Genomic DNA, 27,000 nt, shown 5'->3' on the forward strand with positions numbered 1-27,000 from the left:
ACACCAAGAGGTGAATTCGCTCCTCTCCACGTATGCATTTGATACCCCCTTGGATGGCTTGCTACTTCATGCAAATACCCTATGTTCAATCAGGTACATCGACCAAGAAGCAAGCCATGGAGACCAAGCCAATGGAGAGAGAGCTGGAAATGAAGAAGGTGGAGCTACAGCGCCCCAGCCGGAACTTCCGCCCCCCAGGACCGGAACTTCCAGCCAGATGCTGCCAAAATGCCGCCAAGATGCTTTCCAGCGCCCAGGAAAAAGCCACCAGCCGGAACTTCCGCCTCCTGCGACCGGAACTTCCGCCGACTGGAACTTCCGCCCAAGTTCCGCCCTTGTTCCGGAAACACGCCAAATACATCCCGGGAACCATCTGCAAGGAAATTGGCCATTTCCGGAACTAGGCCGGAACTTGGCCGGAACTTCCGGCCCCCAGGACCGGAACTTCCGCCCCTGACCGGAACTTCCGCCCAACTTGGCCGGAACTTCCGCCCCTGCGTGTTTCAACACATCAGCACTTTCAGCTTGTAACTTACCCCTTCGCTTACCCACCCGGGCTCCGATCGAATCCTTTGTATCTCTTTGGCGACTTCTATCAAGTTGGTCTTTTGCTTGCACTTCTATCCTTTGGATCTTTTGCTTGCACTTCTATCGATTTGGTCTTTTCGCCCTTCTAGATTCATAGGATCTCGATTCGTCGATCTTTTTGCGGGACTTCTACCGCAAGGTCTTTTCCTGCAACTTCTATCGAGTTGGTGGTTCGGGCCAACGAGGGAAAACCGATTTGTGTGTGTGTGTGCGTTGTATCCCGCGATTCCCCCACGTGTTCATCGCGTTCATCCACCTCCCCCACGAACTCCACCCAAATCCGTGAAGATCGGGCCATCCCTAGGGCTTAGCCCACAACACCTCCCATGGGCTTGATAGTTTGTGCCATCCTTCAGTGCGCTGCACTAGACGTAGCACCAGGTCTCCTTCTTGGAATACCCTTGGGTTTACCTTCCGGCTATGATAGCGTCTGAGATTTTATTGGTATATGGCTGATCTTGCCAATGCCAGCTCGCAAATCGACATCATTTTCTCTGGCCTCTTTGACCTCTTCCTGTGTATAGAGTTGAACTCGTGGTGAGTCATGGAGAATATCGGTTGGTATGACCGCTTCTTCTCCATATACCATCAAAAATCGGTGTATAATCGGTTGATCGGTTTGGTGTGGTTCTTATACTCCACAGCACAGATGGTAATTCATCAAGCCAACATCCTGGCATTTTTTGGAGTAGCTCGATAAGCCATGGTTTTATTCCGGACAGCACGAGTGCATTCATCCTTTCCACTTGGCCATTAGCTTCCGGGTGTGCCACTGAGGCTAGATCCAACCGGATTCTGTTATCCTCACAAAATCACTTGAATTCTCCTTGGGCGAAGTTTGAGCCGTTGTCAGTGATAATACTGTGCGAGTAACCATACCGCAAGATGATGTCTTTCAGAAACTTGACGGCCGTGTGCCCATCACATTTCCGGATTGGTCTAACTTCCACCCATTTGGTGAACTTATCCACCATTACTAGGACATGCGTCATTTATCCTCTTGCCGGCTGGAATGGTCCGACCATGTCTAGGCACCAAACTGCAAAGGGCCACGTTATCGGGATTGTTTTTAAGCTGGAGGCTGGCCGGGATGTGATTTTTCTTGATGTACCTCTGGCATCCATTGCACTTCCGGACCAAGTCCTCAGCGTCTTCCAAAGCCGCGGGCCGGTAAAACCAATGCCAGAACACTTTTGCTACCAATGCCCTTGATGAAGCATGGTGCCCACATTCCCCTTGGTTGATCTCTCGGAGCATTTATTTTCCTTCTTCTGGTTCCACACAGTGCTGTAGCACTCCTGTTACGCTTCTCTTGTACATCTCACCATTGATGATGATGTACGCTTTGGACCTCCTTTGAAATCTTCTTGATTCGGCTTCATCAGCTGGCACACAGCCGTTGACTAGGAATTCCTTAATAGGTTTTACCCAGGTTGGTGCTTCTCTAACCACAAAGACCGACATATCGATCTCCATGCGATCCACAGACATAGCTTGTTCCGGCTTCGACCCTGAAGTCCCCGGGTTAGATGCAGCAGTCTCCGAGCCAGAGGGAGCAGTCCCCGGGTTTGGGTTATCAATGTCCATCGGGACAATGTGCGATTTCGGCACATAAATTGATTCGGATTCCGGACTCGGTTTGATCGACGACTTCCTTAGGTGGGATAGCGCTATTCCGGCAGATATTTCTTGCCTGGATGAGCCTAGCTTGGACAAAGTGTCAGCTGCGTCATTTTCTGCCCTCGGCACATGGTGAAACTCGCATCCTTCAAAGAACCCGGCGATTTGCTGCACGTAGAACCGGTATGTTGCCATGTTTGCATCTTTTGCATCCCAATCTCGGAACACTTCTGTACCACAAGATCTGAGTCACTGTAACATATGATCTGGCGCACTCCGACTTCTTTTGCTACCTTGAGCCCATGGACTAAAGCCTCATACTCAGCGACATTGTTTGATGCCCTGAAGTGTATTTGCAGGACATACCTCAAGTTGTCTCCCTTTGGTGAGGTGAGCACCACCCCGGCTCCAAGTCCTTCCTTGAGTTTTGATCCATCAAAGTGCATCCTCCAGTACTCTGTTTCCGGTAGTGGCGGCTTGTATTGCATCTCGGCCCAATCTACCAGGAAATCTGCCAGTGCCTGCGACTTAATCGCATCTCTTCTTTTGTACTGCGGCACGTATGGTGACAATTGGATTGCCCATTTTGCGATCCTGCTGCTTGCATCCTTGTTGCCGATGATTTCCGAGATAGGAGCCTCGCACACCACCGTCATCGGGTGTTCCTCGAAGTAATGCTTCGGCTTTGTAGAGGCCATGAACACGCCATAAGTCATTTTCTGGTAGTGTGGGTAATTTTGTTTCGAGAGGGAGAGCACCTCGCTCAGGTAGTATACATGCCTCTGCACGGTTTTTTCCTTCTTCTTCTTCTCTTTCCACCACAACCACGGCACTTACGATCCAGTTTGTTGCTGCTATGTAGAGCATCATGGGCTCTTTTTCCAAGGGAGATGCCAGAATGGGCGCGGTGGCTAGCATCTTTTTCATATCTTTGAATGCCGCATCTGCCTGTGAGGTCCAGATGAAAGTGTCTGATTTTTTCATTAGCGCACACAGGGGTAAGGCTTTTTCTCCCAACCGGCTTACAAACCGGCTCAAGGATGCCAAGCATCCGGTGAACTTTTGCACGTCATTGAGACATTGTGGTAGTTCCATCCTTTCGATGGCTCGAATCTTAACCTGATTGACCTCAATGCCGCGGCTCGACACCAAGAAACCGAGAATTTTTCTGGCTGGTGCTCCGAAGGTACATTTTGCTGGGTTGAGTTTCATCCGGAACCTTCTTAGGTTATCAAATGTTTGCCTCAGATCGTCGATCAAGGTATCTTTTACTTTAGTTTTTATCACGACATCGTCGACATAGACATGAACTTTTTACCGATTTGATCATGAAGGCATTTCTGCATACATCGCTGGTATGTTGCACCAGCATTTCTGCATACATCACTGGTATGTTGCACCGGCATTTCTCAGACCAAAGGGCATAGTGACATAGCAATAAGCCCCATGCGGGATAATGAAAGCAGTTTTTATTTGATCTTCCTTTTTCAGGGAATCTAGTGGAAACCAGAGTAAGCATCCATAAATGACAACTGTTCACATCCAGCTGTGGAATCGATCACCTGATCAATCCAGGGTAATGGGAACGGGTCTTTGGGACATGCCTTGTTCAAGTGCGTGTAGTCAATGCACATGCGCCAAGCCTTGGGTGCTTTGGGGTCTTCTTCTTTCTTATTCTCGACCAGCACTGGGTTTGCCAGCCACTCGATATGCAGGACTTCGATGATGAAGCCGGATACCAGCAGTTTTGTTACCTCCTCTCCGATAATCTTCCTCCTGTCTTCAGCGAACCGGCGTAAAGGTTGCTTTACCGGCTTTGCATCCTTCCGGACATTCAGAGAGTGCTCAGCCAACTCCCTCGGCACACCCACCAGGTCATCAGTAGACTAGGCGAAGATGTTCCGATTCTCACGGAGGAAGTTGACGACCGCGCTTTCCTATGCTTCACTTAGGCCGGCACCGATACGAACGGTGCGCTCGGGGTAAGCCAGATCCAACACGATGTCTTTTGTTTCCTTTGCCGGTTTGAAAACCACCCCGCCAAGCGGGCTGCTCATTGCCGCTAATTCAGCTGGGATGATTGAGCCAGCGCGATAGCAGTTTGTATCCTTCTTTTTTCCTCCGCTATGACCAGCGACTCGGCCAAGTTTGATCCGACTGATGCGGTTTCTAGCTTGACCTTGTAGTTTCCCACCACGGTTAAGGGACCGTTAGGTGCCGACATCTTCATCTTTAGATACGCTGTATGAATTGAGGCCATGAACTTAGCCAATGCCGGTCTCCCAAGCAGTGCATGGTAAGGGTTGTCCAGATCGACAACCTCAAACAGAATGTTCTCGACACGGCATTTATCTCGGCCACCGAATAGCACATCAACCCGCACTTTTCCCATTGGCGAGCAGGACAATCCCGGAACTATGCCGTGGAACGTCATGCGGCTTGGCTCCATCATGTTTTAGGTTATGCCAAGAATGTGCATGGTGTGCCGGTACATGATGTTGATTCTACTGCCGTTATCCACCAACACTTTGCTAAACCGAACTCGCGATGTTGCTCCGTGCATGATCGGGTCCACCACCAGAGCATATCCTCCCCGGATTAGGCATCACCTTTGGATGATCCTTGAATGACCAAGTGATCTCTTGTTCTGACCACAACATGTATTTAGGCACTGCCGGTATGATGGCGTTCACTTCCATGGAGCGGCGATGCACACTTTGTCGGTCTCTTGGTTTGGTCACAAAGACCAAACATCATACGTCCGGATCATGGTAAACATTCCGGCCTTGTGGTGTGGGGGCGGGGCATGATTGTTGTTGCCTTGCACCACCTGATGAACTCCTTGCTGATGCGGCTTGTTTTGCTGTGCGAAAACCGGCTGCGCATTTGCCCCGGTTAACGGTAGCGGTGGTGGCAGTGCATCAAAACCTTGGTCTCTAGCATCTTTCATTGCGGCCCTTGTCATCAAGTGCTTGGTCAAGGAGCAATCTTTTGTCAAGTGATTCACCGGCTTCGCGTGGTTAGGAGTGTGCCAGTGGCACGGCTGCTCCATAGCGGATTCCATGGTGTACTTTGGCTGATCATGCCAAGGTTTTTTCTCCACCCACTGTTTCTTCTAGCCAGCCCACGACTGAGTTCTGGTTTTTTGCCTTTGGCTCCCACCGGCTCCCGAGTTATCTTGCACTACGGCTACTTGCTGCATTTCGTATCTTCTATCCGGAAAATCTTCCCTCCTTTTGTTATGGTGGTTGTTCCGGTATTGATCTTGGCGCGGTGGGATTCTTGGCAATGGATCACCCGCGATTGCCGGCTGCATTGGATCTCCAAACACATAGCTATCTGTCACCCGGATCATTTCGGCCAAAGTGGTTGGCATGTTTCTTTGTAATTTTTGCCACAACGGTGAGCCTCTCCGGCACCCATTACAGAACCAACTGATGGCCTGTGCTTCTATCACATCCTCGCAGGAGTTTCTTGTTGAACTCCACCGGGTCAGATATTCCCGGTCTGTTTCATTCTCGCGCTGCTGGCACATGGCGAGCTGCTGCGGCCTGTTTGGTCTCCGGTATGTACTGCTGAAGTTTCTCACGAATGCTTCTTCAAAATCAAGCCATCCATTTATGCTTCCGGCTGGAAATTGTTTAGCCAAATGCGTGCCGGTCCAACTAGGACTGACGGTATGAATCTTACCGCCCAGCGCCGGTTTCCTCCGCCAGTTGCGGTTCCTCCACCTCCACCGACATATACCGTTGTAACATAATCCGCGAGCCAATCTTCTAGCTTGGTACTGCCATCGTATGTTCTTGTATCCAGGGGCAACTGAAAGTTACGCACCGGCGGTTCTTCACTCATGATCCGGGGGCCAAAACACTTTGGACCCGGCGGACCCTTAGATTCAATCATCTCGGACAAGTATACTCTATCCAGTCTGTGCTGCGCATCTCGCTCCGGCAGGCATCTTTCTCCCACACATTCTCCCAAAGGATTACGGTGGTATCCGGTTCTTTCCAACCCGGAATCGGCTTCATCATACCGGTTGGGTACTGCGTCGTTTCCTCTTGGGTACCTTGGTGGTGGCATTTCATCATCAGCGTACGCCGCTCTGGGCGCCCGATAATTTTTCCCAGTTTCGCCTTTTCCGGCATAAGCGTTTACGGCATAGCCATTTTCGGCATAGCCATGACCCGCCCCTTGGCTTTTTCTGCCGGTATGATATTGCCCAGACTTTTGCTTTCCGGCCAGAACCGGATCATACATAGTCATCTGTTGTGAATTTGCATATTTTTATCTTCTTCTGTCCGGATGGGGGGACGAGGCCTGCCCATGGGACTTGCTTCCGGCATTTTTTGTCGAACGCACTGTTTGAGATGCCATGGCCGCTTTGTTGTTCCGGGCCATCTCAGCATTTTGTGCCTCGATTGTTGCAAGTAACTCTTTTACTCGGGCTTGTTGTTTTGCGAGAGCATCACCTGATAGTGAATCGCATGCCTCTACTTCAGCCCTAGCAACTTTCAAAGTTTTATCCGGACTGCTATACTTAGGTTTCTCTACCGGTCCCAAAGAAGCCAACATAGATTTACTGGAAAGAACTTCCCGATGCAGATCCTGGTCTAAGTTACGACCTCTAAGCCGGTTTCCTGCTACTCTAGCGGGATTTGCACTAACTGAAGCAAAGCCATGCGTTGCGTTATACTCACGGAGGGTTAGGTTGAGCTCCCGCTGGGCTCGGATGACATCTGCTCCGCCGGTGAGCAGCGTTTGCCGTTGCGCTTCTAGCTCAGCTCGTGCGGCCGCGACATCGGCGTTGTGCGCGATTGGCGTTGCCAGCACACTCATGGAAGCTTGGAGCGGAGTTGCCGCCGGTGGCACGTTGGAGGTCCCGGCGGTGATCTCGTCGTGCTCGGTGGGAGGCTTTGACGTGCGCCCGGATTTGGCTTGCGCAGCGCCCTCTTCTGCTGCTCCTTGGCCCGCTCCGGCTGCGCCGGCCATCATGACCTCGACGCTGCCGGCGGCGCGGTCGATGCGCGTCCCGCGGGCAGCTGCAGACCTTGCAGGATCCGGCGCCACCAACACCAGCGATGGGTACTGGGGCTCTGGCACGGTGCCGAGGTAAACGCGGTGCGCGCCAAACTCGATGATGCGGCCGTTCTTGGGAAAGCGGTCGCCGTTGGCGAAGCAGCCGACGTTGTCGTTGACAAAGTCCAGCGAGCCGAGGCGCTGGACGAGGCCAGATACCACGCGCTCGTCGGCGACGGTGAGGAGACTCGCCCGGATATGAACTCCGGCAAGCGCAGCTGCTGGCCCCACGGTGGGCGCCAACTGTCGTCGTGGTGGAACAACAGATGCCATGGGTAGGCTTAAGTTGGGGCCGGAAGTACACTTGAGGATCCGGGTGAGGGGAAGGTTAAGAGGGAGAAAGAGATTGCACTCAAGATTGTATTGATTCTCAGGAACTTGGCCAAGGGCCAGAGGTTGAAGACGTACGGACTACAAGGTGAGAACCTCTACCGAACCCTAGATCAATTGTCCAATGAACCGTCCCGCGCAGGGGTGTGCCTCTTCTCCTTATATAGGGGAGAGGTGGCTTACAAGGGAAGAAACCCTAATGGCAACTTTGATGAGCTAAGCTACTTTATAAACCTTCTTTGGCCCCAGTGACGATACTTCTGTCTTTAATCAGAGGCTGATGACCTCGTCCGGTTTCTTTTACGTCATCTTCAGGTTTGGCGTCAGGGCTTCGATTAAAAGCTGAAGTGCGTCGCTCATCTTGTCCTTTGGTCCTTGACGGAATCTTTGACTGGAATGCCGACATGCTACAGTTGAGCCTATGCCGGATCTCCGGTATCTTTACCTTTGAGCTCCGGCATCTTTGCCTTTGTATCTCAATCTCTTATGTAGTCCGGCACTTCGGCATACCCCTCCTGGTATACCGCACCGTACTAACTTAGCACAGTTAAGCCTAACTCTCAGGATCCAGATTAATCTATAATCCGGTATATGAATGATATGTTATGGCATATTTTCCATAGTCTTGGTCTACCGGGGGTCACCCCCCCGATAGCCTTGCAGATGGTGATGATATGACTTGGATACCAGACAGTGGTGCTACCATGCATACTACATATTGTAGAGAGCTCTTCACAAACTATACACCAGATAATTCTTGTATTGTGAAGATGGAAAACAGTGATATAGCACACATCATTAGAAGAGGACATGTGCACTTGGAAACTGAAAATGGTACTCCACAAATTCTCAAGTTGGTGATTCACGTTAAGGTCCTACAACTTAACATTATCTCAGTGAGATTGCTTGATGAAGTTTGACCCCCCTCCCCCGACTGATCAATAAAGAAAGACTGATTCAATAAAGAAAAAAGGGTAGGACAAGGATTTTGTGCACATGGGAGTCAGTGCTCCCTTCACTTTTGGATTTTTGAAAATTTCAGATTCTCATATTTCTCTGCTTTCAAGAATTATGACATTAAATATGTAGATAGATGTGTATACGAGGATTGGAATCAAAAAAGTCTCGTCAAAAAAATACGTTATATTTTTGGAGATGCAAAAAAGACAAATTTCTCGATAAGACATCGACAAAATATACGTACTATTGTACTACTATTTATAGTCAGAAATTTGTCTTTTTTGTATTTTCCAAAATACAAAGTATTTTTTAATGGGACTTTTTTGACTACACTCCTCGTGTCTAAATATATCTACATATTTAATACCATAATTTTTGAAAACATAAAAGAGCGAGGTTTGGAAATTTTCAAAAATCCAAAAGTCGAAGGAGCACTTGTACTCATGTGCACATGGTACTTTCCGTACAGGGCACCACTATCTAGTCAATGGCATGTGGACACCCATGTCAGATTTCGTTTCATGGGCTAATCTACGAGTTAAATTTTCTTTACCATTTATACCAGCTGTAATCACGCCTGGGCCATACCTACAGCCAGGCTGGGTGTCAGGACGGGCTTGTAAAACCCTGATCTTCAAGAATGAAGCCCAAGATCGGAAAGCCCGAAATATTGCAATAGTCAATCCCGGCCCGACAAAAACCTGCGGCCCGTGTAACCTGGCCCGAAGTAGGACTGCAGGCGGACAAATTAGCGAACTGTTTTAAGCTCAAAAAAAAAAAAACAATTAGCGAACTGTTTGTACAGATTTAGAGTTACCGATTCGTTTTAAGGAAGGAGTAATCAAGAAGTTATAATCCCCACGCGTTGTCCCCGTCCTCCCGCTGTTACCCGAGCGATCTGATCGATCGATCGATCCTCTGAACTCTGGCGTAGATAAGCTAGCTTGATGGGTGCCCGAATCTCTCGTGCTTCCGCTACAAACAACGGCACGCGAGACTATGATGCCTTGGATAGCTGCATCTGGAGGCTCCGCGGGAGCAGGAGACGACCCAATCAGGAGGAGGCAGTATACGAGGACGCCATGAAAAACCTCGTCGGTGCGCTCGAGGGCTTCAAATCCGTGGACGAGATTGACCTCCGGGACTTGACCATCGCCGACTGCTGCTTGCGCTCGCTCGTGGCGGGCACCGCCTCCGAGGCCAGGCTCGCCTACCGCGCCATCGGCCTCCTCGCGCTCACCGTCGGGGCCAGACCCAACAAGTACTACTTCGACGCGGTGTTCGGAGCTGCGCTTGCCGTCGCGAGGAACACGATGCACGAGTCGTCCGACACGGCGACGCTGGTAGCCGCTCTCCAATGCATCGCCGCCGTCACCTTCGCCGGCGCGCGCCGGCCGGAGGACACTCATGAGTGCATGAAGGCCGTCATGGCCGTGTTCAACCCAAGGTTAGCCCCCGACCTCTCCGAAACAGGCCAGAGCTGGACGGTGAGCCCTGAGATCGTGGACGCAGCTGTGACCACTTGGACGTTGCTCCTCAGCACCCTCATCGGCTTGAATACCTGCCCGTACGAGTGGGAAGAGACCACGATCCCGCCCCACCACCTTGCCGAGATCCTCGAGAGCGACGACCTTTCTGTTCGGACGGCCGCCGGCGTGGTGTTGGCCATGTGGGCCGAGCTCATCCTGACGCGGCATGCCTCGCCTAAGAACATGCAAGAACCCGACGACAGAGTGCCCAATCTCGCCGCCGACATGAAGCACGGCCAGTGCCCGAATCTGGAGGAGACGTCGACGTGGGCGAGGTTGGTCCAGCTCAGCTTCTTGAAACGGTTCCTTGGCGAGGGTTTCGACAAGCACGTTCTACATAACCCACTCGTGCGGGAGGTGGCCACTGTCACCGATGATGAGGCTGATGAGCTTGGCTGCGATTCAACAGACGGAAAAGTACACCATCAGTGGCACTACCGCGGCAAAGTTGTCGGAGCTATCGAGTCGTGTGTACAATGGGTGACGGAGATAGCTCGGCTGGCAAACTGTTTGCGCTAGATCCGCTTTGACGGTGTCGGCGGTGTGTATATGTTTATATGAAAAAAAAGGTTTTATCTTCTATGATGTGATCATTATTATTGATCTTATGTTGATGCCATAATTATGGCATTGCTTGATGACGTGATCATCACTGATGGGCTTATACCACCTTAAGAAAAAGTTGATGGTGGCGTGGTTTGGTTTTCAGTATATGACCTAATAATGTTGAACCATTAGACTAGTCACAATGTATAGTATTATGCTAAATTAATGTGTCAATATGTTACGTCTTATGACATGCAAATGCTGAAGATGAAGGCTCCAAAATAATGTTGATTCTCTGATGAAGGATGTTTCTGTTTAAAGAATTGTAATGTATTAGTGTGATGGTTAACATTATGGTCATGTGTTATCATTTATTTGACTATTATTGTTTACCAATGTTCCGGTGAATCATGGTGTAATACTATGTCCAATTTTCATTTGGACATCTTGTATGATTATATTCATGTCATTTTATGTCACTGTAATGTTTACTCAGTGAGGTGTCATTTTTTATGATGTTAATGTCCAACATAAATGGTATTTCTACCATACCGGTGGAAGTTTTAATGATTGTTTTGACATGTTTGATTAATGTTACTGAGATTATAGTGTCAAAATTTGATGGCAGAATGACCAATTTGTTATGAATCCATGTGTCTAATAACATGTTGGATTGCATTATATTGGTATTTTATGTTAATATTGAATGTTAACCTAGCAAATGTTTTTCACTGGTGAATATGTGATTTTACAGTTTCTCAAGTCAATACGAAACCAAGGAAAAGTTTTGATTAGAGATTTATTTATGAGCAAATGTTATCATGGTATATGGCAATGTTCTGACCAACATTGATTATTGTCATGTGTCTATTTTAAATAATTAAGTTCTTTCCCGTTTTAGCTCAACAATGTTACGGGTTAGAATAAAAATGAGCTTGTCACTGTAAGTTATATTAATATTTATAATGATGCTCGTAAAGATGCTATCCATTTCCAGTAATTGGAAAAGATGTTTGCTATGAGGACAATAAAGATTAAAGCATTATAAACCATTTTTGTTTATTCAAACGAACCTTTTGTTCTTTGTAATGAATCAGCTTCTGTTAGTCTCACCATGTAGTGAGAAAATTTATGTCCTCGATGAATGAATCTTGTGTAATATTGATGTGTGCTATGGGAGGTGGCGTTTTGGCTCATAGGAGCAAATGCTCCTATTATACAAAATAATTAAAAAACAATTTTAAAAATGTCAAAAAATTCTAACATAATTTTTTTGTTGTACATCGTGACATTCTATGTTAGTGCACACGTTTTCATGGAGAAACAACATTTTATGTGGCGTGTACAAAAAAGATAAAAAAAATGTCCTGTACGTAGTCGTGTTATATCATCAAAAATTGTCTTTTTTACTGGAGCCACAAATTTTTATAGTTTTTTTTGAAAACTTGTGTACGAACATAAAATGTGTAGATGTACATGAAAATTTTTAGTTTAGAATTTTTTGACACTTCGAAATGTAGATTCACACAATGGAAGCAAATGCTCCTATGAGCCAAAGTGAATATCCCTGTGCTATGGCCTAATTAAGATGTAACTGATTGAGTTGAATAGTTAGACCTCATCAAAATTATGGTCAAGTTTACCACATTTCAAGGGCGGAATGGGTTGTCTCAGTGAAATATGGGAAATGATGACATTCACTTCTCTTACACTACAATGGTGAATTCTCCAAGTAGGATGGAACCAACGAGAAGTCTTATTTAGAGAGTGAATGAATAAAGCTAATGTTCCGACTCATTTTATCATGTTTACTCCCTTATGAACAGTATGAAATACACATGAATGTGGCAAGTTTACCGGCCTAATTAACGATCATGTGGCGTATGGTTATATTTCTAACCAATGTTGTTTATAAATATGTGTCACACTTCATTAAGTTCTTTTCCATATTCTACCCAACGGGTGTTGTGGCTTAGAAATGAAATACATGTTATCAAGTTTTTGGATGTATGTTTTCCAAAATGAAGTGACCACAAGAATCTGGAGCATATGAACATAAAGTGAACCACCCGATCCAGCAAACTGTAGGCAAAAGATGCACTGTTCCATTCGCCAGCGGAGCTTTCCCGAACTCATCTCTCCAGCCAGATCAAAGCAAACTGACCTCCGGAAGATCTTTATCCTCGCATGCGAGAAACCCGAGGACCGCCACCAAAAACAAAGCAAGATCAGCAGCCCCCACGCCGCCAATCCCTCCTGCCGGATCACCAAGGAAGAGGACAGCGGCGCGGATCATGCGTACCGCCGCCGAACCGTTACCGTGGGCGGAGGCCGCCACCGCTCCACCGAATCCTCCATGGCTACCGACGGAGAGCCTCAGGCCCCGGCCAAGTAGTCGTGCCGCCCGGCTTCCTCCACCGGCGCTACATCACCTCCCATGGAATGCCGCCGCGAAAACCCTCTTCTCCCCCTCGTCGATTCGACGGAGGGGCGTTGCCACCACCGCCATAGCCCGGCCGGGACCGGGGCCAAGGCACGGGGGGCAGGGCCAAGGACAGCGCCGGGGTCGGGGCCGCGGCCGGCAGCGGCTGAGGGCGATGGGTGGCGGGTGGCTGTGGGGCGCAGGCGGAGGAGGGGCCTCAGCCGTCGCCCGGGAGGGTGGCTGGAGAGGGAGGCGGCGGGTTAGCTCGGGCTACACCGGATAATTCTTGTATTGTGAAGATGGGAAACAATGATATAGCACACATCATTAGAAGAGGACATGGGCACTTGGAGACCGGAAATGGTACGCCACAAATTCTGAAGTTGGTGATTCACGTTAAGGTCCTATAACTCAACATTATCTCGGTGAGATTGCTTGATGAAGTTTGACCCCCCCCCCCCCCCCCCGAGAATGATCCTCAATGAAGGAAGAAAGAGCACCACTATCTCAAGTTGGTGATTCACGTTGAGGTCCTACAACTGAAATTATCTCGGTGAGATTGCTTGATGTTTGGTCTCTCCCCCCCCCCCCCCCCCCCCCGGGACTGGTTCAATAAAGAAAGAAAGAGCAGCACTATGTAGTCAATGGCATGTGGACACCCATGTCAGATTTCGTTTATGGGCTAATCTACGATTTAAATTTTCTTTACCATTTATACCAGCTGTAATCACGCCTAAGCCATACCTAGAGCCAGGCTGGGTGTCAGGACGGGCTTGTAAAACCCTGATCTTCAAGAATCAAGCCCAAGATCGGCCCAAAGCCCGAAATATTGCAATAGTCAAACCCGGCCCGACAAAAACCTGAGGCCCGTGTAACCTGGCCCGAAGTAGGACTGCAGGCGGACAAACTAGCGAACTGTTTGTACAGATTTAGAGTTACCGATTCGTTTTAAAGAAGTTATAATCCCCACGCGTTGTCCCCGTCCTCCCGCTGTTATCCGAGCGATCTGATCGATCGATCGATCCTCTGAACTCTGGCGTAGATAGCTAGCTTGATGGGTGCCCGAATCTCTCGTGCTTCCGCTACAAACAACGGCATGCGAGAGCGAGACTACGATGCCTTGGATAGCTGCATCTGGAGGCTCCGCGGGAGCAGGAGACGACCCAATCGGGAGGAGGCATTATACGAGGACGCCATGAAAAACCTCGTCGGTGCGCTCGAGGGCTTCAAATCCGTGGACGAGATTGACCTCCGGGACTTGACCATCGCCGACTGCTGCTTGCGCTCGCTCGTGGCGGGCACCGCCTCCGAGGCCAGGCTCGCCTACCGCGCCATCGGCCTCCTCGCGCTCACCGTCGGGGCCAGACCCAACAAGTACTACTTCGACGCGGTGTTCGGAGCTGCGCTCGCCGTCGCGAGGAACACGATGCACGAGTCGTCCGACACGGCGACGCTGGTAGCCGCTCTCCAATGCATCGCCGCCGTCACCTTCGCCGGCGCTCACCGGCCGGAGGACACTCATGAGTGCATGAAGGCCGTCATGGCCGTGTTCAACCCAAGGTTAGCCCCCGACCTCTCCGAAACAGGCCAGAGCTGGACGGTGAGCCCTGAGGTCCTGGACGCAGCTGTGACCGCTTGGACGTTGCTCCTCAGCACCCTCGTCGGTTTGAATACCTGCCCGTACGAGTGGAAAGAGACCACGATCCCGCCCCACCACCTTGCCGAGATCCTCGAGAGCGACGACCTTTCTGTTCGGACGGCCGCCGGCGTGGTGTTGGCCATGTGGGCCGAGCTCATCCTGACGCGGCATGCCTCGCCTAAGAACATGCAAGAACCCGACGACAGAGTGGCCAATCTCGCCGCCGACATCAAGCACGGCCAGTGCCCGAATCTGGAGGAGACGTCGACGTGGGCGAGGTTAGTCCAGCTCAGCTTCTTGAAGCGGTTCCTTGGCAAGGGTTTCGACAAGCACGTTCTACATAACCCACTTGTCCGGGATGTGGCGACTGTCACCGCCGCTGATGCTGGTGAACATGTTTGTGATGCAACAAACGGAGAGGTACATCAGTGGCACTACCGCTGCAAAGTGGTCGGAGTTATCAAGTCGTGGGTACAGCGGGTGACGGAAATAGCTCGGCCGGCTGGAAAAGTGACGGATGGGTGTGCTTGCGCTTTGCCGGTCGAAAAACCAACTCCACGTACTGTTTGACGTCTCGGCCTTATCCTGAACATCCAATAATGTTTTCCCTTATTTACAGAACATAGCTCTCTGTATCTTCTATATTTCGTAGTCAATGGAATTGTGTTTTCTTCTATTTTTTCTTCAAGACCCACCGTACTAGTTTATATAATGGACGCGGCTGATTCCGGTCGACCGGAAATTCTTAATTTCCTGTCAACCTGATTTCATGTGTAATTCACGTGTAATTGGGGTAAAAGGATACGCAATTACACATGCATGTGCAGTTACATATCCATGTATAATTCTCGTATGCCCAAATCACGATGTAAATCTAACGGTAGTCAAGTTGATCACGTTCTAACTTAGTTTCCGGCTAACCGGGAGTTAGCGATCCGGTTATATAATTGTACTGATTGGAGCATCTCCAACCGATGAACTATTACATTTCAAAAAAAAAAAAAAAACTAACGAACTATTATAAAAGCATGACTCCAACATGCTCCTAAAACACCCCCGCTATAAAACAAATTTACAGCTGACTAGGACATTTGCCCGTGCTTCGCTACGGGTCAATATTTTGTAGGTCATGAAAAAATCTTGTTCCAAAGACAACGAATCTATTGATTTGCCGCACCGCGAGGGTTTGTAAGATTTGTCTCACTACATGTGAATATTTTGTAGGTCACGAAGAAGATTCATGTGGCGAAGTCAACGACCATGTTGATTTGCCACACAGCGATCATGGGCCACTCAATTTTTAAGATTTGTGGACTGCTTTACATACTTCAAGTTATATTTATGTATCATTGCTCGGCCCTTTCTATTTTCCATGATAAACATTCTATGTTATCACTGCATGTTTTTTACTTTTGAACAAAAATTATCACTAACACATTAAGTGAACGATCATTTAGCCTTGTTCTCGGAAAGTGCTTCTGAAGCATTAGTCCCCGATGACTCCGTCACAACGGAAACTGCAGCAGCACCAAGGTTTCTGAAATTAGCGGTGAGACCCAAACAATTAAATTTAAATTGAGAGTATAGGTGATATTTCGATGAAACCAAATAGCCAATTGACAATTGTATTTTCCAAAAGTAAAGATAGAATCAAAACTAAACTACAGTAGCAAGCCAACATTACGATGTACATTCAGAGGTAAACTACAGAATGCAGGCAGTCGTACATGCCAATAACATGCTCTTTTAGAACGAAACAAAGAAGAGAGGAAAACATGAAAACATAGTGTGCCTCTTCTACAACAGCAGTGGGCTCGAAAGGAATCAGGGTCCGAATAGATTATCTGAATTATTATATTCCCATAGCGCTGGAGATGTGTGCCTCGCTTTCTGGAAACTAAATACCACGTGTTTCATATATACGCAAATCCTACAGCCCTATTCAGAATTAAATGTAGGATAGATTGCGCACTCGGCGTGAGACCAGAAGCATACGTAAATTTGAGAAGCTGATCCAACCTCCCTTTCCTTACATGGCTTACATGACAGCAAGCTTATGATCAGGGGTCTGGCAGACGGTCTTCTTCCTCGGACTAAACAATGGCCTCCTGATCTTCCCCGTGGATGCCTGGCTGCAGAACGTGTCTGTCGACGTATCGGATGAGCAGTACCTACCGGCCCGCGAGCGACGGCATTACGGCAACAGTGTAGGCACGCCAGAAAGACAAGCACCAGACTGAAGACCCTTCGCCGCATTACATGACATACGATCCCCGGCTCTGTCTCTGCACAAACAAAGGATGAAAATCCTTGCAATCGACGCCCAAGATCTGAAGTTTTGCGCTCAATAGCAGAACCGCCGGAAACGTTGGCGGCAGCACAGAAAACTCTCGCGCAGGCCTGATTCTGATCAAGGAACAGCAGAAGAACCTCTTCAAATTCCGGAGTAACCGAAGGGGCAGGCGGGTGAATCAAGACCGGCGCGCTGGCAAGAGTCCGGCAGCGTTGGAACGGAGGTTCGATGCGCCTGCCCTTCCCGGGAGCCCGTGGTCAGGGTGTCGTGACTGGGAGAATTCAATCGCAAGTATTTTCGATTTGAGCAGCCGAACATCGTCCTCGTTCGGCTCCAATGCCTTCTCTTTGTCGTCAGGCCGGCATGGCGAACAGCCGACAACATGGCCTCCCCGACATCGTGCTTGTGCAGCTCCGATCCCTCCCGATGTCCATGGAGGTCGAAACCACGGAAGGGTGGCGCCATGGCCAAGAGTACGACATGGAGGAGCCGGTGGATGGCCGTCCTCCGCGGAGTCATCTTCTTCCCCTTCTTATTTTGGCTACGAGAGGCGTTGTGTGTTCTTCAACAGCAGGATGTCGTGGTGGATGTCGCCATCTATGTCGATCAACAGCAGGATCGCAGCTTGGCGCCTCTCTGCCGTACTGGGAATTGGCTGGAAATCGGTTGACCCTGCTAAGAGCATAGACCGAATTTCCGGCGGAGCACACTCCTGGCTCCTCATACTGAACCAACTCCACGTACTGTTTGACGTCTCGGCCTTATCCTGAACATCCAATAATGTTTTCCCTTATTTACAGAACATAGCTCTCTGTATCTTCTATATTTCGTAGTCAATGGAATTGTGTTTTCTTCTATTTTTTCTTCAAGACCCACCGTACTAGTTTATATAATGGACGCGGCTGATTCCGGTCGACCGGAAATTCTTAATTTCCTGTCAACCTGATTTCATGTGTAATTCACGTGTAATTGGGGTAAAAGGATACGCAATTACACATGCATGTGCAGTTACATATCCATGTATAATTCTCGTATGCCCAAATCACGATGTAAATCTAACGGTAGTCAAGTTGATCACGTTCTAACTTAGTTTCCGGCTAACCGGGAGTTAGCGATCCGGTTATATAATTGTACTGATTGGAGCATCTCCAACCGATGAACTATTACATTTCAAAAAAAAAAAAAAAACTAACGAACTATTATAAAAGCATGACTCCAACATGCTCCTAAAACACCCCCGCTATAAAACAAATTTACAGCTGACTAGGACATTTGCCCGTGCTTCGCTACGGGTCAATATTTTGTAGGTCATGAAAAAATCTTGTTCCAAAGACAACGAATCTATTGATTTGCCGCACCGCGAGGGTTTGTAAGATTTGTCTCACTACATGTGAATATTTTGTAGGTCACGAAGAAGATTCATGTGGCGAAGTCAACGACCATGTTGATTTGCCACACAGCGATCATGGGCCACTCAATTTTTAAGATTTGTGGACTGCTTTACATACTTCAAGTTATATTTATGTATCATTGCTCGGCCCTTTCTATTTTCCATGATAAACATTCTATGTTATCACTGCATGTTTTTTACTTTTGAACAAAAATTATCACTAACACATTAAGTGAACGATCATTTAGCCTTGTTCTCGGAAAGTGCTTCTGAAGCATTAGTCCCCGATGACTCCGTCACAACGGAAACTGCAGCAGCACCAAGGTTTCTGAAATTAGCGGTGAGACCCAAACAATTAAATTTAAATTGAGAGTATAGGTGATATTTCGATGAAACCAAATAGCCAATTGACAATTGTATTTTCCAAAAGTAAAGATAGAATCAAAACTAAACTACAGTAGCAAGCCAACATTACGATGTACATTCAGAGGTAAACTACAGAATGCAGGCAGTCGTACATGCCAATAACATGCTCTTTTAGAACGAAACAAAGAAGAGAGGAAAACATGAAAACATAGTGTGCCTCTTCTACAACAGCAGTGGGCTCGAAAGGAATCAGGGTCCGAATAGATTATCTGAATTATTATATTCCCATAGCGCTGGAGATGTGTGCCTCGCTTTCTGGAAACTAAATACCACGTGTTTCATATATACGCAAATCCTACAGCCCTATTCAGAATTAAATGTAGGATAGATTGCGCACTCGGCGTGAGACCAGAAGCATACGTAAATTTGAGAAGCTGATCCAACCTCCCTTTCCTTACATGGCTTACATGACAGCAAGCTTATGATCAGGGGTCTGGCAGACGGTCTTCTTCCTCGGACTAAACAATGGCCTCCTGATCTTCCCCGTGGATGCCTGGCTGCAGAACGTGTCTGTCGACGTATCGGATGAGCAGTACCTACCGGCCCGCGAGCGACGGCATTACGGCAACAGTGTAGGCACGCCAGAAAGACAAGCACCAGACTGAAGACCCTTCGCCGCATTACATGACATACGATCCCCGGCTCTGTCTCTGCACAAACAAAGGATGAAAATCCTTGCAATCGACGCCCAAGATCTGAAGTTTTGCGCTCAATAGCAGAACCGCCGGAAACGTTGGCGGCAGCACAGAAAACTCTCGCGCAGGCCTGATTCTGATCAAGGAACAGCAGAAGAACCTCTTCAAATTCCGGAGTAACCGAAGGGGCAGGCGGGTGAATCAAGACCGGCGCGCTGGCAAGAGTCCGGCAGCGTTGGAACGGAGGTTCGATGCGCCTGCCCTTCCCGGGAGCCCGTGGTCAGGGTGTCGTGACTGGGAGAATTCAATCGCAAGTATTTTCGATTTGAGCAGCCGAACATCGTCCTCGTTCGGCTCCAATGCCTTCTCTTTGTCGTCAGGCCGGCATGGCGAACAGCCGACAACATGGCCTCCCCGACATCGTGCTTGTGCAGCTCCGATCCCTCCCGATGTCCATGGCGAATAGCGGCCAAGCGACGAAGTCTCGATAGATTGGCTAGGCAGCGTAGCTAAACTTGGGACCATCGTGTGGTTAGCTATTTGAGGACACGATCAATTGAGTTGGAGGTGGACTCCAAGGCGACGTAAAACTCTCTGAAGAAAGAGATAGAGAGAAACCAACGGAAAAGGAGAGCGAAGCTACGCTAGTTATATGCACGTCGCGAGATCGGACGTGGGCAGGACCACGATCGACGGATCAAAGAAGGAAATCTTGCTCTCGAGATCGACCAGGACTCTGTATGTGGCGGTTCCGTTCGGTGTGAAGACGTAGGAAAGATGATCCAGCGAAGCTAAACGGACCAAGCGGACGGGCGACCAAACCAAACGGACCGAACCAAGGAAACGCTTTGTACTTTATTATTAGGTATAGAGGTATAGATAGATGGGTGGCAGGGTGGGTAATTTTCTCTACTTTTTAGGGCGTTTTGAATTGGATGAACGACCGAGGGAGAAACCCTTTTGCTTTTATTATTAGGTATAGATTTACGTTTTTTGCACGCGGGGCGGTAGGCGACTGCTTTACCAGGCACTTTATATTTTCACGCGCGAATAGAAACTTTTCAAGCAAAAATCAGTGCGCGCGAGACAGATTTCGATGTAAATTTCATATCAAATGGATACAAATGCAACGATCTAAACTAAAACAGGAAAATTACAACGTAAACTAAAGAATATCTAGTCGTCGAACTCGATGTCGGAGTCCGATGAACTCGGTGCAATGGACGAGAACAGATGCGCCCACCGAGGATCGTCATCGTCGATGGTGCTCGGGCCTTCCATCTGCACCAAGATGAACACCTTGCGCGCCCGCTTGGCTTGCTTCTCCGCCTTGCGCTCCGCCCGCTGCTGCTTGAAGAACTTGTTCTCGTCGACGACGTCATGAGGGAAGTTCTCGCGCCATGCTGCCATGGCGCACTAGTCCGCCGCGGCGATGGCGGGCCGGCGCTGGCACTATCGGTGGTGCTGCCCCTCCTCTATGGTGACAATGCGCGGTAGAGGCGCCAACCAGCGGAGTTGACATCGTGGAAGTTGAGGTCGCGACATGGATGGCGACTGCGTCATAGGCGCGCGAGGCCTCGTGCGCGGTCTTGAACATCCCGAGCGTCAGGCAGTAGCCGGCGGCGCGTATCTCCGCGTAGAAGTTGCCCGCCGGTCGGATGCGCACGACGTGGTAGCCGGAGGAGCTCCTGAGCGGAGGCATGCCGACGCTTTGGCAGTGAAGGGGGAGAACTTGGAGCAATGCTTCGGCGGTGGAAAGCGGTGGGTGGCGCTTCGACGGTGTGGCGGTTGGTTTGGTGCGGTAAATTTAGCGCGCGAGGCAAACATTTCCATTTGCCGGACGCGCTATATTTTCACGCATCTGCGAGCGTGTCGACCGCGTCCCCGTGCTAAAATGGCGGGTTTTCCCGCGCGAGGGCGTCTTACCACTGCTGTTGGAGATGCTTTAAGGCACCTAAAAATGTTGATGTAAACATCTTTACATCACATTGCTATTTTTACATCACCAAAAGACTGCTTAGGTGATGTAAAATAGGTCGCGTATGCACCAAATCCGTCTTATTCGATAGTTCAACTTGAAATTAAATAACCGAAACTTAAATTTGAACACTTGTAATTTAATTCCAACACTTCTAAGATTTATTAGATAGATTTGATACATACAAATTTGACTTTGACATGATAAAAACCTAAACTTCGATAGACACTTGATTCGAATCATCGAAATTTAACTTCCACTCTTACCCTCACTGGTGGAAAAAGGGCCTTTGGTCGCGGTTCGCAACTGCCATTAGTCGCGGTTGCGCAACCGCGACCAATTAAGCGCGACTAAAGGCCCCCCTTTAGTCGCGGTTGAACCGCGACTAAAGGCCCGTCCACGTGGGCGCCAGGCGACCGTCGGGGCGGAGGACCTTTAGTCGCGGTTCTTCTGGCCAACCGCGACTAAAGGCCGCCGCAGGTTTAGGGTTTTAGCCCCCCCTAAACCTGCCCCCCCTAAACCTGTTTTCTGGTTAATTTGTATTGTTTTATTTCTTTTGTGCTTTATTGTAATTTTGAAGGAGTTTCACATATTCTACGGTACTACATATATACATGCATATGAATGTACAATTCCAAACAAATTTGAAATTAGAACCAAAAAGAATTCAAGAGGAATATACAATATATATTCAATATCATCGGATGACCATATACAAGTTTGAACAAGTTTCCATACATAATTTAATGCATGTATAGTTCTACGTCCTCGCAATGGTGTTCTCCTTTAGGATCGAGGACTTCCCTCCTGAACCATCTAGCTAGTTCCTCTTGAAGTGGTCGGAAGCGAGCTTCTGGACTAAGCATCATCCGGAGGTTATTCCTCTGAGCATTGAGATCACTCGGAACACGCTCAGAGGTGTATCTCCGGATCATCTCACAGACATAGTATCCACACAGATTGGTTCCCGGTGGCTGAATATCGCCACCATTCTTGGCCTTTGACCGCATGAAATGTAGCTCTTTTTTGAATTCACCGACCTTTGTATCTGAGAACCGTCTCCAAACCCTACGAGGCAAAGAAAATTAAATGAACAAGAGAGTTATTAGTTAATTACTTGAAGCTTAATTAGGAAATGAACGAAATAGGCCGATCGATATAGAGCGCAAATGAATGAAAACAATTACTTTTGAATCATTTGTCTCATGTCGGCCCAACGCGCCTTATCCATATTCAGAGAGTCGTGGACGAGACATTCTGATTTGTCAACTTTAATTACTAGCAGAATCCAGTGGAACCTGCGGACACGATACATGCACAGTACATCATGCATAACTCATCGATTAGCCGGCCACATACCATGCATGGAGTAAAAAAAAGAGAATGTGCTCAAGACATAAACACTCACCCAAAATGGTAAGGAAATAGAATATCACTTTTGAGTTCCTGCTTATCAAGAAACCGCCACAGGTCTTCCTCCACGTCGGCGGGGTGATGATGTAACGTATATCCATTAACGATGTGTGGGTCAATGAACCCAACATCATGGATGTTCCTTACTCTGCATTCCTTAATCTTCATTCTGCATGTATAATAGCGGACACAACAATATAGTTAGGACATATATATATATAGTGCAGGCAATATGAACGAGATGGGGTAGAAATAATCACTTACAGAACGTAGCAACTGATGATAGATTTGTCGAGCTCGCGCAGATTGAAAAGCTGGAACAATTCACTCAGATGAATTTGTACAGAGTAATGTTTGAAGTGATGCTCATATCCAACTTCCGCATAAATATAATCTTTGGCGTTTTTATTTTCTATGTAACCCTTGTACCATTTCAGCAGACCTTTCATTTGTGGAGGTAGATCCTCTTCCTGCGCAGGCTCGACGAGAGGCCCATTCTTCACATATGTAAGTACTACCTCCTTCACTGGCGCCTCATCAAGGCCTAACAGTTCACGAAGAGTAATACCTAAGTTGGCCGCTTGTTCTCTGGCACTCGTTACAGTCAATCCACGTGCTGCCGCAGCTTCTATGATATCGGGGGCATCCGGACCGGCGGCTGTCACTATAAGCGGGGCAATCGATTGTTTACTTTGTTCCCCGAGCTGGGCAACTCGTTTCCCGCTTTGTGCACTTTGTAATTCCGCTTTCTCGGCCTCCTCTTTCTTCTCCTTGAACATGCGTGCCTGATTACGAAGTTCACGTGCATAGTCGTCAGGCAGATTCTTCGCGGCTTGGGACGGTGTGTTCAAAAATGACTTAGCCCACTTCTTTTGCTCATCAGAAAATACTGGATTGGGCTCGGGCTCTCTTTTCTTCTTGCAGTCCACTTTCCATTTCTCATATTCAGCAGTCGCGGCCGCCTCGACTTCCTCGGCACTACGTTCCCAAGGCCTCGTGGGGAGAGGCTTCAGTGATGGCTCCGGTACCTTTGTTATCTTAGGTACATAAGGGTCCGGGTTAATAATCCAGGACTGCTGCTTCTGCTTCTTCGCCGGAGGTGGATTGGGGGGCGGCGTCTGCTTACCCGCCTGGGGCGGACTAGGGGGCGGCGGCTGCTTACCCGCCGGAGGTGAATTGGGGGGTGGCATCGGCTGACGTGAAGGAGGTGTAGGTGAAGCGCCACCACCACCACCGCCACCACCGCCACCACCACCACCGTAGGGGGGTGGACTTGTTGGCGCCTCGCCTGGAAACTTGATAAACCTCTTTTGCCATAGAATGAACTGGCGCTTGACATCTCCAAGTCTTGTCGCCCCTTCAGGTGTAGCAATGTCAATGTCCAGGTCCTCAAACCCTTGGACTATGTCCTCCACCGTGACACGAGCATAGCCATCTTGAATGGGGTTGTTGTGGTGGAGTGCTCCAGGTGGTAAAGCACTGCCGATGGCTACCTTCATGGACATGTTCCCGATAGGATAATACAGATGACATGCTTTCATCTCCTTTATATCGTCCACGGGGTAGCGAGGAGGCTCCGGTGCAGTAATTTCGACCACCAGAGGCTCCGGTGCAGTAATTTCGATCGTCGGTGCACCAGCCGGTAGGGCCTCCGTGGAAGCCACGCTGCTTCTCCGCTGCTGGCTTCCGAGATCCAATGGATGATCTTCATGCTGCGCCCGAGCTGCATCTCTTTCGGCTACTAGTACACTCACGGTTTTCTTCATCACATCCATTTCCGATGCCAACCGCGCCACAACATCTGCTTCCCGATCCATCTTTCTCTTACGGCTTCTGTAACCGTACGGGTCATCGTTCTGGGGGAACCCTACTTTCCATGGAATGTGCCCCATGCCTCGTACACGTCCTCCGTGTTCAGGATTCCCGAGGGCTTTTGTCAGGGCGTCGTTCTCTCTGTTGAACTTGATCCTCCCCTCTTGAGCATCCCTCATTGCCTCAATAAGCTTTTGGGTGGGTTTAATTATTTTGCCCTGGTAAACACACTCCCTGTCTCCGGGTTCAGCGATCCCCCATGCCCGTACCACCAGCTTTTGGCCCTTGGGTCCCATCCCTCCGTACCTGGACGGATTCCTCGCGCCCTCAGCTCGTTCTCCATCTTCTCCCACCTAGGCACCCAAAGGCGATACCCTCCTGGCCCCATAATATGATTGTACTCCTTCTTAGCTGCATTTTCCTTATTTTTTTCGATATTTGAAGGAACTGCTCCGATTTCTTTTGCTTCACAAATTCTGGCCAATCATGTTGCAGTTTCTTATATTGTCCTTTGAAATCCGGAGTCTTGTTCTGCTTGACAAAGTCATGGGCTAGATTTTGCTTGTATTTCCGGAATGCGTCGGACATCTTATGAAGAGCGAACTGTTTGACTAGCCTCCTCCTCTCCTTGTTTTCCTCAATCTTGTTACCCTCCTCATCGTATTTGTGGTATTCCGGAGGTAGAACGAAATGTTCCATAAGCTTGTTGAAGCAATCTTTTTTTGTTCTCTTATCGACAAAAGTGAAACCAAGACGTGCCTTCTTTGGCTGATTCCACTCCTGGACGGTGATCGAGACGTTGTCTCTAACAACGGCTCCGCATTGGCTGATAAACTTGGTGGCGTTCTTGCGGGGCTCCAGCGGCCTGCCGGTTGCTTCCTCGACAACCTCGATGGTGCATGTTTCTCCTGGTTTCATCGTCTTGGTTGCGCCACGCTTTGACGACGTACTCGATTGTTTCGACGATCCGGCCGAGGGCTAAAATAAGAAAGAGAGTCGCGCGCGTTAGTACACACATATTTATTCAAATCAGTTAGTTTGTATCACCAGAGGCTCAATGTATATATATATACCTCGGCACCGGAGGTGGTTGCTACTTCCAATTGAAGATCGTCGTTTATCGACGTTTCTTCGACATCATCTTGCTGACGGCGCCCTTTGATACGTCTCCAACGTATCTATAATTTCCGATGTTCCATGCTTGTTTTATGACAATACCAACATGTTTTGTTCACACTTTATGTCATATTTGTGCATTTTCTGGAACTAACCTATTAACAAGATGCCGAAGTGCCAGTTCCTATTTTCTGCTGTTTTTGGTTTCAGAAATCCTAGTAACGAAATATTCTCGGAATCGGACGAAATCAACGCCCAAGTTCCTATTTTCACCGGAAGCATCCAGAACACCCGGGAAGGACCAGAGGGGGGGCACTGGGCCCCCAGACCATAGGCCGGCGCGGCCCAGGCCCTGGCCGCGCTGCCATATGGTGTGGTCGCCCCTTCGACCCTCCTGCGCCGCCTCTTCGCCTATATAAAGCCCCTGGATCGAAAACCCTGATACGTTCGACGAAACCCACAGAAACCTTCCAGAGCCGCCGCCATCGCGAGGCCAAGATCTGGGGGACAGGAGTCTCTGTTCCGGCACGCTGCCGGAGCAGGGAAGTGCCCCCGGAAGGCTTCTCCATCAACACCGCTGCCATCTCCACCGCCATCTTCATCACCGCTGCTGCTCCCATGAGGAGGGAGTAGTTCTCCATCGAGGCTCGGGGCTGTACCGGTAGCTATGTGGTTCATCTCTCTCCCATGTACCTCAATACAATAATCTCATGAGCTGCTTTACATGATTGAGATTCATATGAGTTTGTATCACAATTTATCTATGTGCTACTCTAGCAAAGTTATTAAAGTAGTTCTATTCCTCCTGCACGTGTGTAAAGGTGACAGTGTATGCACCGTGTTAGTACTTGGTTTATGCTATGATCATGATCTCTTGTAGATTGCGAAGTTAACTATTGCTATGATAATATTGATGTGATCTATTCCTCCTACATATGCATGAAGGTGACAGTGTGCATGCTATGTTAGTACTTGGTTTAGTCTGTTGATCTATCTTACACTACAAGGTTACTAAAATATGAACAGTAATTGTGGAGCTTGTTAACTCCGGCATTGAGGGTTCGTGTAATCCTACGCAATGTGTTCATCATCCAACAAAAGTGTAGAGTATGCATTTATCTATTCTGTTATGTGATCAATGTTGAGAGTGTCCACTAGTGAAAGTGTAATCCCTAGGCCTTGTTCCTAAATATCGCTATCATTGCTTGTTTACTGTTTTACTGTGTT

At 48.6% G+C, this 27,000-nt stretch overlaps 3 protein-coding genes and 2 long non-coding RNA genes across 5 annotated transcripts; 2 read left to right on the forward strand and 3 right to left on the reverse strand.

The window, feature by feature from the left end:
- Positions 1–4,270: 4,270 nt before the first annotated feature.
- Positions 4,271–4,642, reverse strand: LOC127329278 (uncharacterized). The gene has a single exon (XM_051355809.1). It carries the CDS (start codon positions 4,640–4,642, stop codon positions 4,271–4,273), a length of 372 nt encoding a protein of 123 aa, XP_051211769.1.
- Positions 4,643–9,521: 4,879 nt separating this feature from the next.
- LOC127329280 (uncharacterized) lies at positions 9,522–10,622 on the forward strand. Its single transcript, XM_051355811.1, has one exon. The coding sequence runs from the start codon at positions 9,522–9,524 to the stop codon at positions 10,620–10,622; it is 1,101 nt and encodes a 366-aa protein (XP_051211771.1).
- Positions 10,623–14,167: 3,545 nt separating this feature from the next.
- On the forward strand, positions 14,168–15,336 carry LOC127329281 (uncharacterized). The gene is made up of 2 exons (XM_051355812.1): positions 14,168–15,231; positions 15,330–15,336. Exons 1-2 carry the CDS (start codon positions 14,168–14,170, stop codon positions 15,334–15,336), a joined length of 1,071 nt encoding a protein of 356 aa, XP_051211772.1.
- A 983-nt stretch (positions 15,337–16,319) lies between these two features.
- On the reverse strand, positions 16,320–17,517 carry LOC127330561 (uncharacterized). Its single transcript, XR_007869332.1, has 2 exons — positions 17,141–17,517; positions 16,320–16,995 (listed from the first exon to the last, which is right to left on the reverse strand). It is a non-coding gene; the product is annotated as an uncharacterized lncRNA (long non-coding RNA).
- Positions 17,518–18,793: 1,276 nt separating this feature from the next.
- On the reverse strand, positions 18,794–20,028 carry LOC127330563 (uncharacterized). Its single transcript, XR_007869333.2, has 2 exons — positions 19,615–20,028; positions 18,794–19,469 (listed from the first exon to the last, which is right to left on the reverse strand). It is a non-coding gene; the product is annotated as an uncharacterized lncRNA (long non-coding RNA).
- Positions 20,029–27,000: the final 6,972 nt, after the last annotated feature.

Source organism: Lolium perenne, chromosome 2, assembly GCF_019359855.2.
Source record: "Lolium perenne isolate Kyuss_39 chromosome 2, Kyuss_2.0, whole genome shotgun sequence".
Taxonomy (NCBI): Eukaryota; Viridiplantae; Streptophyta; class Magnoliopsida; order Poales; family Poaceae; genus Lolium; species Lolium perenne.